The 15,190-nt window shown below is 35.6% G+C and overlaps 2 protein-coding genes across 2 annotated transcripts; both read right to left on the bottom strand.

Annotated features, from left to right (window-relative positions):
• Nucleotides 1–788: 788 nt before the first annotated feature.
• On the bottom strand, nt 789–3,149 carry LOC119984083 (protein MHF1 homolog). Its single transcript, XM_038827850.1, has 5 exons — nt 3,019–3,149; nt 2,183–2,367; nt 1,986–2,057; nt 1,495–1,575; nt 789–1,276 (listed from the first exon to the last, which is right to left on the bottom strand). Exons 2-5 carry the CDS (start codon nt 2,283–2,285, stop codon nt 1,131–1,133), a joined length of 402 nt encoding a protein of 133 aa, XP_038683778.1. The 5' UTR covers nt 2,286–2,367; nt 3,019–3,149; the 3' UTR covers nt 789–1,130.
• LOC119984077 (pentatricopeptide repeat-containing protein At5g61990, mitochondrial) lies at nt 2,777–6,478 on the bottom strand. The gene has a single exon (XM_038827840.1). It carries the CDS (start codon nt 6,362–6,364, stop codon nt 3,257–3,259), a length of 3,108 nt encoding a protein of 1,035 aa, XP_038683768.1. The 5' UTR covers nt 6,365–6,478; the 3' UTR covers nt 2,777–3,256.
• Nucleotides 6,479–15,190: the final 8,712 nt, after the last annotated feature.

Below are 15,190 nucleotides of genomic sequence, written 5' to 3'. Positions count from 1 at the left end.
AGTGAATTTTTTTTTATTAACATGTCTCATACTAAGTTCTCTTATAGTATTTTTTTTCTGTAACATACGTCTGAAAATCACATCACACTAGTTTGGTTCTTGCCTTTTGTGTTTCAAGAAGTAAATTGATGGACTTTTCTAAAAGTTAGCTGGATTGCTTCTGTCAATAATGCTATCTATTTCATCTGTTATGATTCCTCATAGCATTTCACTAAAAGGTAACAAGAAAAGAACCCTACAATATGTCTCTATTTATGTTATCTGCAAAACTAACAGGTCTCTCTATTTACTTGCTTTTCAAAGAACATTTCATATATTTACCAACCCATCTTTATGATATCTTCATCTGCTTCCATTATCAACAGCTTCAACAAGCTCTACCAAATTGGTATCCTTTACTCTTGAAAATAAAAATCTGACCAAAAAAACCAAAAAAATTTATAAGAGCTGCAGAGAAGTGAGGAGCGATCATGGGTCAAGTTTACGGCCCAAGCTCGAGCTCATTTAACTGCAGGCTTCAGGTCGATCCACTCAAAAGTCAGTGATACTTAAGCTCAATCCCAACAATAACGCATAGAGCAGCTGAGCAGGAGCTTTGCAATAAGAACAGGTGTGTCCAAACAATAAACTCAAAAACAAAAGCCTATGTGTTCCCTTTCAGATTCCGTGTTACTTGCTTATAAATATAGAAAACTCAGCACCAATGAACTAGTCATACTTTCTGTCCTTGAGAACCAGTCATTTTCCATCTACCCACCCATGACTTTGAATGGGCCATGTGGTCTGAGTCAAGGAACTGAATCAACTGATCATTGACAAAAGGCTCACATCTAAAGTTCTCAACTACTAGCCAACATTAATGACTTCAGTAAAAAGTCCTATACAAAATTAGAATAATATATAAAGCAGCAATAGAATCAGAAGTGACATCTATCTCGGACCGATCTTGATTATGTAATCTGGATTAGAAAAAGAACTTACATGGCACAGGAGCTGTACTTCATATCCCCTGGAACCTCGGTAGCTCAAAGACAGATGCACCGTCCTTCAATGGGATGCTATTAATTAACATAGAAACAGGACTCTATGTCAACTTGATGTGCGGTTGATTATAGTTCTATGGCTGCCTTTTAAAAATCTGGAATATGCACCACGCCATCAGCATTTTCATCCTTTTTCGATGATTTCTTCCGCTTTCTCTCATGTTGTGGTTCTTTTGCTTTCAGATCGTCACAAAAGGATCTCAATATGGTAGTTAGGTGTTCATTTCTACGGGCTGAAATACAAGAGAACCAATGCTAATGCATCAAAAAGAACTAAAGCAGGAATGTTGTTTAATTTAAAAGTAAAGGTTATCTATCATTCTATCCCTCTCCATTTCAGGATATGGGAAAGACCCATTAATAATGCAATCAACAAAAACAGAGAACTAGACATCAAACTCAAACTTAGTGCGCCTAAAAAGAAAAAACTAAAGAACTCAAAAACACTTACCTGTAAGAATGACATCTTCCATGTTCACAGTCTTACGACCACCATGCTGCGCAAAAAGTTCAAGGTCCTTAGCCAACAGTTCTGTATTCAGAAATGGAATCCATTTCATTAACTCAAATTTTATCTTTCTAATTTAAACTTCAAATTGACAAACTAGCTTTGCAGCGACTACATCCAACACTGTGGCAGTGACTAAACTCCAAAACTTAGGTGAAGAGCATAACAATGATTCAACCAAACGATATGCCAATTAGTTAGGTGGCTCATGTATACAGTTAAGGCATCAGTCTGAAGCTTTAGTTAGTGGTTCAACATAGTCAAATCCTACATACCAAATACAGAATCTCATCATCAAGAAAGCACTGAATCAGGTTATTATCAATCCAATTCATAAGTCGTAGTGCAAAGGGAATGCAATTGTGAAACAACACCCAAAGACAAAATCCTATTGGTTTAGAACCCAATAGAGAATTGAGCTTTTAATTTTCTACCTGAATACTTAAAGGCCAAATCGGAAATGCAAGCCACTATTGGTTCAGATATCTCCATTCCGTTTTTCTTTGCTGCTCAGGGAATCAGAAACAGAGAAAATTACCGATAAAATCTAAGATAATCGAATAAAGAATCTTACAATTGAACATTAATCATAAACGAAAGAGAGAGATTCGTGGAGTATAAAGGAACGAACCTTCATCTTCAGCGATGGAGACTGCTGAGAGCCTGAATCGATCCCGTAGAATTTCGCTCACCGAGTCATCTTCGTCTCTCTCCATGTCGCTTCCGCGGTCCATTCTAGTCCGAGATTTCTTTCTCGTATCAGATTCACAGAATTTGTGTTTTCCCCCTTTTTCCCGGCAGCGCGATTTCAGTTATCTAAAAGAAAGAGGCGCGGCTACCGATAAAACGCGTAGACTCGACGCTGTTTCCAACAGTTGGGCCTTTTGTAATGGGCTGTAGCATTCTCTTGGTGGTTACTGCCGATGTCCTTATCAAGAGAATGCTAGAGCCCATTTTAGGCCCATTACCCAACATAGCATAGAAGATAGAACTTCAAAGTCAAAGCATAAAACCTAGAGAAATTGCCCATCATAGTGAGATCTAAAATTCCCAAAATAACACATAGGGAGCACTTCAATCTCTGAACCAGGATTGGGCGAGTAAATATCTTAACTGGTTGGTTCGAACTTCGATCACATACACCGTAAACTCCAAGTCAGGAAAGATAACTAACTACGCTTATCGCCAAATGGTCATGAACAACATGTCGCCAGCAAACTACAAATATAAAAGCCTCATAATCTACAGCAAAATTAGAGTACTCTCAAACACAACTAGAAAAGTGACAAGCTGCCTGCTCTAAGGTTTGAACACTGCAAATATCAACAATTCTTCTCCATTGCTATTTTAAATCCAAATATGTGTTTATCTGTGGTGGATATCCGAACACCCTCTACCTACGACAGCGAAAAAAATAGGAAATTTCTCAAAGCAAAGAATAGTTACATCATTGCATGTTACAGTTACCTTTACAAGTGTTGGATCAACCGTTGTGGCTAAATCTCCCATAATTAATTAGAAAGAAGCCACGCTTGCGCAAACCAGCAGCCCGACTACCAGGCGTCCAATTTTTTTGCACGGCATGGATTCTCTGAAACAACCTGCTCAAGCCACCAGCCCACCATTGTATAAATGATCCGTGGAGTGCAGGTAGAAACCATTTCAGAGGAGCTGAAATTCCAGTTTTCGCGTCCAGCAATATGAACTACGCCAGATGAGCATCTCTTAATACTACTTGCTTCAGAAAACTGGTGGTATTCTCAGAGTTCGCATCATCTTTGCCTTGAACAATCAAGTCATTTAAACAAGTAGAGTCTGGAAGCCATTTAGATTTAACCACGCGTTTCAATACCACTTCTGCTTTGTCTATACTTCCTGCTTTATGAAAACCACAGACTAGAGTCTTACACATAGCAAAACTCAGCTTATTTCCCTGCTCTTCTACTTCATCAAGTAACTTTAGCACCTCAGAAAATTCCTCTTTGCCGCTCAGGACATCTATTAGTGCATCACACACACTTCTGTCCACGTTCACGCCCTTCCCTAACGTCTCATCCATCAGCTTCAAGGTTTTCATCAAATTACCATCTTTAAGGTAAGCATTGAAAATTATTCCAAAAGTCACGTTATCAGGCTCAATACCCCTTGCCACCATCTCCTCAAAAAGAGTAAACATCTCAGAACTACATCCTTTTCTGTCATAACCATGTAAAAGTGAAGCGTATGTTGAAGTATTTGGCAACAGATTCCTCCTTTGCATCTCCAAAAGGAGCTGCTCTGCTTCTTTCATTCTTCCAGCCTTGCAGTGATAATTGATTAGAATTGTGTAGGTATTGTGATCTGGTGTGAAATGTTCATCTATAACACTTTCAAAGAACTCGTTAGCTATAGTTAGCATCCCTGACTTGCAAATGCCATCAATCAATGCATTAAAGGAGGCAGTTGATGCCAGGCCTTTTCGCACCATTTCACTAAACAAGAACACAGCCTTCTCCATATTTTCTGTTTTGCAGCAACCATTAACGAGGATACAGTAAATGCAACTATCTGGTGCAACACCTTTCAATGCCATGTCATCAAACAACTGAAATGCCTCAGTTAAATTTCCAGATTTGCAATAGCCATCAATAATTGCAGCATATGTGAATTCGTTAGGAAACAATCCCTTGGCCATGATTCCATCAAACATTTCCCTGGCCCTCCCTAGCTCATCTGACTTGCAAAGTCCATCTATCAATGCATTATAAGTAACAATGTTTGGATCAATTCCTTTCTTACACATCTCTTCATGCAGCTGGAAAGCCTCTTTTAGATCACCTTGCTTACAGAAACCAGAAATGAGAGAGGTGTAAGTAAATACATCAGGCAACAGACCCTTCTCGAGAAGTTCAGTAAAAACCCCCATGGCTTCCTGAAGCTTTCCATTCCTTGATAGCCCATGGATAAGCACGCTGTAAGTTTGAACATCTGGAAGTGCACCTCGCCCAAGTAAGCATCTAAATGTTGAGAAGGCTTCTGTAGTATTACCCTGTCTACAGTGCCCCTCTATTAGGGCTGAGAAGATGAAATCAGTCGGCGCAACCCCACTACCCAGCATCTCTCTGAAGTACTTGTCAGCAACTTGCATTTTCCCGTCCTTACAATAGACCTGGATGAAAGCCCCATAGGTATAATCATTTGGCTTAAGTTCCCTCTCAACCATTTCAATTAAGTAAGCCCTTGCTTCTTCCATCTTTCTTGCCTTGCATAGGCCAATTATAAGAGAATTGTAGCAAACCACATCAGGCGAAACCCCACTGTCTTTCATTGTCTGAAAAAACCTCACTGCATCTTCAAGCCTATTTTCTTGGATATGGCAATTGATTAGATTTGTGCATAGAACAGCATTAGGTCTTAAACCCCCAGCTATCAATTCCTTGTAAATTCTATTAGCTTCGTGAAGGTCTCCACAACGGCGTAGGCCATCAATTATCACACCAAATGTGTGCACATTTGGTACCAGGTTCCGCTGCTTCATTTCAACAAGCAACTCATAAGCCTTTTCCTTATTCTTTCCACGATAACACCTTTCAATCAATAAATTATAAGTCCGAGTATCAGGCTTTGTGCCTTTCTCAATCATCTCTCGCAAGAGAGCTTCTGCCTTCTCAGTCTCACCAACCCTGCACAATCCACCAATCAGTGAATTATATGTATGAACATTCAACTTGATTCTGCGATTAATCATCTCGTCCTTGATTTGAAAAGCCTCCTCTACATCTCCCTCCTTCATGAACCCATCAATAAGAGCAGTATAGGTAATATAGTCAGGATTTAAACCCACCGCATGCATTTTCTCTAGTATCAATTTTGCCTCTGCTGATCTCTTTTTCTTGCAAAACCCATCTACAAGTGTGTTATAAGTATAATTATCTGGAACCAGGCCCTTGTCAAGCATCAAATCCTTTACCCCAACAGCTTCATGAACAGCTCCAGCTTTGCACAACCCTCCAATTACCACATTATAGGTAATTACACTGGGGCTGCACCCCTTCTCTGTCATCTCAAGAAGAACCAGTTTGGCCTCTTTAAAATTCCCAACTCTACAATATGCACCAATCAAACTGGTATAAGTATAATCATCAGGAGTCACATTAGCCTCTAACATCCCTTCATATACCTTCCAAAAAAGATTCATTTCTTTAGCCCTATACAAATCTTTCAACAAAGAATTACAAGACATCAAGCTGGGCAAAAATCCTTCATCCTTGGCGCTCAAAAACACAAAACTAGCTTCACCCAAAAATCCCTTTTTCCTCAATGAATCAACCAAAATGTCAAACATCATTCCATCAGGCGCTTTGTACTCACTACAATACCTAACAAATGAATCTGAAATCTTTAAAGGCGGTATACGGGCTTCTATCATGCGCTCTACTACAACCCTGGCGAGCGGGAAAAGACGAGAATTACATAGAATCACTGCGAGAATCGAAGAGGGTTGTAAACTTGGACGGATACCCACATGAGAATGGACCCATTCGAAGAATCGAAGGAGGCGTTTGGGATCGCTTACCTTGTTTTCATGGATGATGGTGCAAAACACGTTTGCGTTTAGCTTATTGCGAAAATTAGAAGATCCCAAAAGGGACTTCCAATTGGTTGTCTGGTTGAGGATATCAGTGATTTCTTTCACACTGTTGCTGTCGTTTTGAGAAGAGGTTTGCGAGGTGCAAAAGCGCAATGATCTGAGACGGATTAGTGTTGATTTGCTCATCCTACTTGGGTTCCGATTCGTGAAGAAATGGAGATTTTGGTTACGAATCAGACCCATTTTTTTTTTTCAGTGGTCGGAGTTTCTGGAGAGATACCCGAGTAGCTGCGACGGCTGGGTCCTGGGTTTCACTCTCGTACTAGCATGCACAGGCAGGCTTCGAGCAAGGAGAAATTCCAGTTTGATGGTAGACTGTAGATGAAACGGCGCCGTTGAGCATTTGTCGATAAGAGCCCAATTGAACGTTTGTCGCCGACCCAGAATCAAAGCCCAACCTTTTCTCTTCTTTTTTTCCTGCGTCTTTTAAACTTTCTAATGGGCTTGTACATTCTTTACTGGGCTATGTTAGCACTGTCAGTGTCAGGCCCAACAAATCGATGAGGTTTGGTGGCAACAACGGTGCTTAATTTATAAAGTTTGAGATAGGCTTTGATGGTAGATTTTATGTTGGGAAAAATAAGTTTATAACGTTTTAAAAATAAACTAGTTTATAAGGTATCAAATTAATTGTCTGGTGTTAGCAAGTATCTTTAAAACAAACACTAGTTTATACTTGATAATTTTAGCAGCATACGTACGCTAGCCTATTTTTGATATAAACTCGTCGGTGTTTTTTAGTGTTAGATGTTATCGTAAATAAGATATTCGGTATATGTTAACGTATACGCTTTAACAAACATACCATCTATCTATTTACACCTCTTCTTCTAGCTCCCCAAATATCATTATATATACTGTTTAAGCCACCTTTATATGTATTTGCAAACAGGATTCAGTCAAGAGAAGCAACTCAACACTTGATCTAATTCCTTGCATGAGACACTTGCTTTGGAAAACGAAGAAACAAACATCCACTAACAAAGGTTTCATAAGAAACATAAATATATATATATATATATATGTCCTAATTTGGACCTTAGAAGCTTAGTTTGAAGTGCTGTAGGGTATGATGATGATACATAAACAGGTGTTTAGAAGTACCTTCAAACCTAATTTGGTCGAACAAAGTAGGGCATAATTTGGTCAACAGTCAACTGATCAGCATATTCTTCAGAAGAAATAAAGCAAATTAAATATCATTAATACTTTTCAATCTGCCAACTTGACCAAATAGACATACCTAACAAGCAAGTGCTGCAAAAAGGGGAAGCATGCATCTGCTTGTCATTAGTTTAAAATTAACCAGGAAACTGATAGGTCCTTTTGCCAGGGTTGGGTTGGTCTAAAGCAACTAATCACTGGCGAGGAAAGTCTCGAGCCGGCGTCAAACCAAAATATAAACTTTAAATAGTACAATTAATTTAACGCACGACATGTATATATATATATATATGTATATATTGGGATTCTCCTATGCGGATCAAAAAGTGTGGATCAACTTTGGTGGACTAAAATCCAATGGTTATAATAAAACACAACATAAGTGGAGACCACACATTTATTATGGAACCCACCACATCCATGGTTAAAAAACAAGTCCACAAAATTATTCCACACTTTTGATCCACATAGGAAAATATATATATATGTATATGTATATGTATATGTATATGTATATGTATGTATGAATTTTGGTATGTGGATGTAAAACGTGGACCACTCTTTCACCGTTGATTTAGAATATGTAGTTTCTGAAGTAGTGAGTTTCACTTATCATTTCATTTATCCATAACTTTAAAAAGTGATCCGTATTTTACGTCCGCATATGATAATATACACACACAATTAACATAGGGATTTGGGCGGTTTAATGTCATGTTTCAATAGCAATAGCATGTATAAGTTTTGGTGATTAAGACAGGTTGGTGATAGAGTGATAAAGCTCGTGAGCTAAACAGCATTTCGTGTTATTGACACTTGTAGACAATCATTAATTTTAAATCAATGTCGGTGGTATAATTAGTTTTGTAATCCCAAATTAAAGGGGTGTTTAAGGTAACCGATTAATCACAAGCCTTTAGACACGTGGAGATGTTAAATTGTAATTAAGTTGGAATGACATACTTATATGTATATATTATTTTATCATATCTTTTACCATGATGTCCTTCATGGCCTCTGACTGTTTTTTTTCTTTATTGTACGTAAGGCCCACAAGGGCAATACCTATACACCCAAACCTCAATTTTTTTTTTTTTTTTTAAAAGATGACAACATTACACCAGACAAATTTGTTGTAATTTGAATGTTTGATATGCATTAAAACTCGAGTCGTCAAATTCGCGGACAGAACAATTTTCACCTTATAATAAATTAAGTTTGGTAAAATTCCATCAAGTGACCACATAAGTATCCAAACCTCGAAGCTCCTAACCTATAATTCCTTGAATTGGCTTTTGATTAGTTTCGTGGGGGGGTTTTTTTTTATTGAAACAGTGCACACAGATTCACAGAAGCATGAACCATTCCTAGAGCAGGTGAGGTTCGTCAACAACTAAACCCTAAATTGTTCACAACATGATAAAAAACTGGGACATGTGGAAAATGTGATCACATTATTTGCAGGAAATTGTAGTGTGGACATGCATGTGAAATTGATGGAAATGAAGGACAAATGCATAGGAGTTCATGTCATCGTCTCCCTCAGATAGAAACAAACACCTACAAGATAAGGTACTCATACTATTGTTCTGCTGTTGACATGTGTAATTAACGTGGTACAACCATGGTGTATAATAATGGTCCCTGCAACCCACACAATTAAAGTCGCAAGATGTTCCAAAATATGTCTTTGTCCCTTCTTTTTCTTTTTTTTCTTTGTATTTTTTTATGGTAAAAGGATGTCACAAATAATATTCATTTGTTTAAAATTAAAGAAGATTTAATATTTTTGGAAATTGAGTAAAAGACACATATGTCCCCATCCAAGAGTATTGTGGTCTTCCATTGAAGCTTTGGTTTGGTATATACCTAAGCATCCACGCTTGAGATCCTCCAGTTGGACCACAGGAGGTAATGAAAGAGACTGCATTAATATTTGGTTACTATGTTGCATAAACATCAATGGTTGTTTGATTTTTAATGTAAGAAAACTATTAAAAGGCTATCTGTTTCCAAGAGATTGGGACGCTTGATTGACCAGAATACGCGTGGAAACTCTTATTATTGAAAACAACCTTGTTTGGTAGCCAACAATTTCGTGGACTATCCAACATCGAATTGTATAATTATCTCTAGTTTAAAAAAAAAAATTGACGGATAACGACAACATACAAACTCATTCGTTGGACATTCGATATGAACATAAACTCAGGGTTGTCAGACCCGCGTGCAAAAAAGATTCTCTATTGATGAGATGATAAATTGAGTCAAATCCCAACATGTGGCCACAATAATATTACTTTCAGTGAGAATCGAACCTAGAACCTTCCGTATTCATACTGTTTGATCTCGGAGAAATTAGCCATTAAACTATTACTGAAGTGAGTCGATTCCTACTTTCTCATATCCCTAAAAAACGATTAAGTCATTGATTGAAAAATTGTAAACTCAATTGATTCATGATCATTGCCATCCATCCTTATCTTATCTAAAGTTCATACTCATACCCCCAACAAAACAAGAAAACAAAAAAAAAAGAAAACAAATTTAATTTCGGTGGTGGTTGTTAAGCCACTAGACGTAACTAGCGTTATTACTCGAGCACCAATTAATCTTTTGTTTAAGGTATACGTGTTGGCAATTAAATTGACAAAGGCTCTTACAAGCTATTTTACCTAATCAATTTAAGCTCTAATCACGTATTAGTAGGCAATCCCTGATCGTCCTTGCTTGGCTGTTGATCTATAATACAAATTTTGTTTCATCAGAGTCAATGTCGCTATTCAAACAGTGGAAATATTCTCTCTTAAATATGTGGTTAAATTTAATCTCGATCTGACAATGTTGCAATACTTATATTTTTACAATACATATGATGTATGCACAATAAATTTGTGATCACGCGTAGGATTTTTATCAACTTAATCTGTCATCAAATAAAAAATTTATGTGTGTACATATGTGACTGTCCGCGTTTAAGCCAATTTAGAATGTTCAAAGAATAAATTTGTTCGATATTGTTCTCGTTTTTAAATATATATATATATATATATATATGCAACTTCAATATTTCCGGTAGTCAATCCATATAATTTTCTTTCTTTCACGTATAGTATATATTCTAGGTCAAAATTTTGACTGAAACCATTTGAAGTTGTCTTAACGTGCAACAACTGGCGTGGGTCTTTCCCATCCATGTATGAATATGCACTATTCGGTCTCATTTCATTATCCTATAGTACAAACCAGACATGCAAGCCTCCATAACCGCAATTGTTTAATTAATTAAGGATTAAGTCGGATAATGATAGTTAATTAACATCATATGATTTAAGATTTTATTTGTCCTGTCCTGTAATTTTGAAACATCATTCCCTATGCACCCCCGGTCGCCCTCACGCCTGACACCCCCCAATGGCCCACCTCCTCACTTTCTCTCACACCAATGAGGATTACCTCCATTTTATATTTTGAAAATGATACGTCACCATCTATTTTATAGTTTATTCCATTGATTTAATCAGTAAAATTAGTTTTATTTACATTATTTTATCTCATAATTCTCGTTGTTCAAAATTTATTGTTTTAATATAGATCCTCTGTCTATTTGTCAGGGCGGCGGCCACAGTGGATCCGCTAAGCGATCCGCTGGAGCCCAATGCACTGCCAAACGGCACATTTTCGCTAGCGGATAAAATGCTGCAGCTTTTTGGCGTGGGTCCCACGACAAAAAGTTGCAGCTGGTATTTTTTAAAATTTTAAATGTGTGGGTCCCACACTTTAATATAAAGTATTACTATTTAATGATTTAAATATTATGAATTAATTATATTTATATTTATGTATTCTAATAAAAATATTTGTATTTATGTTTATGTTTATGTATTCTAATAAAAATTATGAATTTATTATATTTATGCAGTTATAATTATTATAACAGTAAATTTAATATTGAAATAAATTAATTAAAATTTAAAAATACAAATAAAATATTTATATTTAAGACTTTTAATTTTATAGGTGTTTAATTTTAATACATAATGCTAAATTAAAAAATACAATAAATGTAAGAAAATTAATTTTATTAATTAAATGTAAATTAAAAATACAATAAATATAAGAAAATTAAGTTGATTAATTAAAAAAATACTTCAAATTAATTTTAAATATAAATTATATTTGATTAATTAAATTAATACTTAGAATTAATTTTAATAAGAATTATATTTATTAGATTACTTTTAATATAAATATAAAAAAAAACTAATATTATAATACTTTATTTCAACCATTTTTCAGCTAGCGTCAGTTTTTAGTTCACCAAACACCTCACAGCATATTTCACAGCTTTAAGCTCAGCATATTTTTCACAGCATTTCCGCTAGCATTGAAAATCAATTTTTCCGCTGTGCCAAACGGAGCCTCTATTATTTTTTAAAATACAGTTTAGAATTAATTGTTTTAATTCTGAATTCATTTGTTTTTGAAATTTCATTGAAAAAAATAATGGAATTAAGATTTACCCAATAAAACTCATCGATAATGGATATTATTAGAAAGTGTTTTATCCGTTTATTATGAATATGTAATTTCTTTTAAATTTAATATATATTTTGAGAGTTAAAACGTTTTAAAATTTCATTTAAGAGACTTGAGCTCTCATAGACTACCTAACACTACTGTTTATATATTATTAAAAATAATTAGTAATGTGTAATTGCTTTGTATTATTATTTGAATTTTAATATTTCAATGACTAAAAACATATATGAGGTAATCGACACGATAATTGACGTCAGCTCCCGTAACGCTTCATCCTTATCTAACTAAGGTCACGCAACTAACATGATAAAACGTAACCAATTCTGAATGAACGGAACCCGTCCAAAGCTCTCCCTCTGGCTCCTATCGACACCCACGCGTCCAACTCGGACATACCTCCACGTGACAGTTACAAAGTCCAGTTCTTACTAAGCTTTGTTAACTCAAAAACAAATATCTTTTTTTTTTTGAAGAGCAAAAAAATATCTAACGGCGCCCAAATAATTCATAAAAAATAATTAAATTAAATTAAACTAAACGAGTGCCGCAAGTAATGCAGCTAGACATGGGTGTTGTGGTCCTGTGGCTTAGGAGTCAAATACAGGAGGATTGTCCAAATTGTTTAGGAGAGAGGAGGCAGAGATGGCCCCCCACGACCCGGATTTTTACTGTAAACCAGATTGGGGACACTTAATGGGACCCACTTCCCTTCTAATTATTGTTTTAGTCTTTTAGATTCGGCCTTTTTTAAATAAGATTACAAAGCTCTAATATTGTCAAAATACAAGATCTTTTTGTCCAAAAGTATTTGCTAAATTGCCCACTAAAATAGTACATAATTTTTTTTTGAAAATTGGGATGGGATTTGAACCCTACCCATCAAGATGAAAATTACATCTTTACCATTCCAACTAATGACTCGATGTAACATTATACATAATTAGTACTCTTCACAAGTTCCTTTTTTTCTTTCTTTTACTAGGTAACTAAATTAGTAAATATTGTTCGGTAGCTAGTAGCTTGCAACTAATGTAAAAAACTTTAGCATGCTTGTGGACAAAAGAGGACGAATGGACTACATCAAGATTTGTCTAAGAAGCCCCACGATTATATTAAGATGTGTTCATATCAATATTACAGCATTTCTTTGTTGTGCTATAATATCGTGGAAGCAAAGTGGGGTTTTTTTTGTAAATAGTGTTAGCTAGATAGTAAGAAGCATGTTAGTTATGCTCTCCTATCATGCTTCAATTATTTTCGTATGCATGAGTTCAAACATCCATTTTCTATGAGTTTGTCTGACATGCGTACATGATTTGTGAGTTAGGTTTATCCAGTGCACACCTAACGGATAGCGACGATGATTTTCCACCAAAAAAAATCGTTTTCTTTTAACAATAGGGAATATCTATCACCTAGTTGTCTAAATTTGGTACGGAGATTAATTGTTTTTTAAAATAATTGAATTACACTACTATAAATATAAAAAGGAGATCATGAAAGGTGGTTTCAGTCTCTCACTTTGTCCGTATACCTTGTATCCAACTATCCATCAAAATCTTTGCATCACATGATTCATCTTTATTTCTCTTGTTTTGTCACTTAACTTTTTTTTTTTTTACGAATATTGTTTATGCTAAGCTCAACTTCTTTAATTTTTTTTATTGAATTAAGTGTATATATGCATGTGTTCTGTTTTGTTCCATGTATATTTCTATATATTTAAAATCGTTTTACTTATTCAAATATATTGATAAATTGGGAACTGTCATTCTGTCAATATAATAAAAGGGGACAAAATTGAGGAGAAAGGAACATAAATGGTAGTAGAAATGACAAGGAAATAGGCATCTTAGGTTGGCCCGAGAATAGCTTCCCTTGTGTGTTTCTATGGACCCAAGACTTGACATTTTGTTCACTCTTTTTTTTCTGAATCTTTCTTTTGAATCTTCGACTAGTCATAGCTTTTACCAACCTACCAAGTATCAAGTCGTGGCTACTCTTGATAACATAACCATGTTCATGCCAAACAACCAAAGACTTTCCAACTATGTGTAGCACATGTAGTGTATTTTTCCTTGGAATTCAATGCTTAATTTGAATCATGGATAGTACTAACTTGTCAAACGTTGAATTGCGATTAACCGACGATATTATTACTCCTTAATTAAGTCCTTAGTTTTGAACTTGTTTGAAGCGTAAATAGATATTGTCCATGCAAATCATGTAGATATTCAACGAAGAATAGCGACTATTACAGTGACACAGAGACGCAGAAGAACCATGGCCACCACATTAAAGTCTTCCCACTAGAGTATCTTGTTAGAAATGCCAGATGATTCTCTTCTCCAAATCTGATTATCATTGTAAAATACGTACTCACCCATCATAGGGGCTTTAAAATGCGTTTTACTAAACTAATGAAACTCATGAGTTTACATATTGTCCATTACATCTTCTTAACGATGTGAGACTTTTCTCAACATCTCTAACAAAGACTATATGAGTGGAGTAACAAGTCCCCACACAATGCCACAAAGAAATTTTTTATATAAAATCACAAGAAAACAAAAAAATATAAAGGAATCTTCTTTAATTGAATTGGACGATTGAGTTCATTTTTGGGCCACCCGTGTGTTGGATCGATTAAATTTATATTTTGACATTGAATGGTCCATAACTGCCAACATGTTCTACTAATGTAAACAACCCCCAATGAGATGGAATCTTACAATTTTTACCATCAAAGGCAGCAACAATTGGATGGAATCTTGAAGTTTTGTTGGGCAAAAAATTAACAGATATTTTGTTACCCAAAAAGTGACTCTGGAGATCAACAATCCAACCTCCCAATTCTTCTAACCTCCCCCCCCTATCCACTCTTCTACTGTGAGGTGTGAAGATCCATGAATGAATTGTGGGCGTTGTTTGTTTATTGGTTTTGGTTTCACGTTAGGGAGAAAGTTTTTCTGGATAGGGGTTGGAATTATTCTAACAATTCCACATGATCCTCACAATCCAATGCAACAATATATTAGATTTGACAACACCACACCCAATGCATTCAATTGTGCAGATAATGTGAGATTACTGAAATCATTAATCCAACAAATCATTTTTAAAGTTTTCTAGGGTTTTGATAAGAACCAGAACCAATATCAAATATTAGGGGGTCGGAATTTTGTGCGGGAGTTCAGGAGCATCACCACTATATTTTTTGCCTTCTATATGTATCAATTGTCAATAATATTTTTTTGTTCTACCATTCAGGCGTAAGAAAGCTCTTTGAGTAATGGGTTCAGA

The sequence above is a fragment of the Tripterygium wilfordii genome, chromosome 18, assembly GCF_013401445.1.
Source record: "Tripterygium wilfordii isolate XIE 37 chromosome 18, ASM1340144v1, whole genome shotgun sequence".
In the NCBI taxonomy this organism is placed as follows: Eukaryota; Viridiplantae; Streptophyta; class Magnoliopsida; order Celastrales; family Celastraceae; genus Tripterygium; species Tripterygium wilfordii.
The sequence above is the reverse complement of the archived record's forward strand: the minus strand, read 5'-3'. Positions and strand labels throughout refer to the sequence as shown.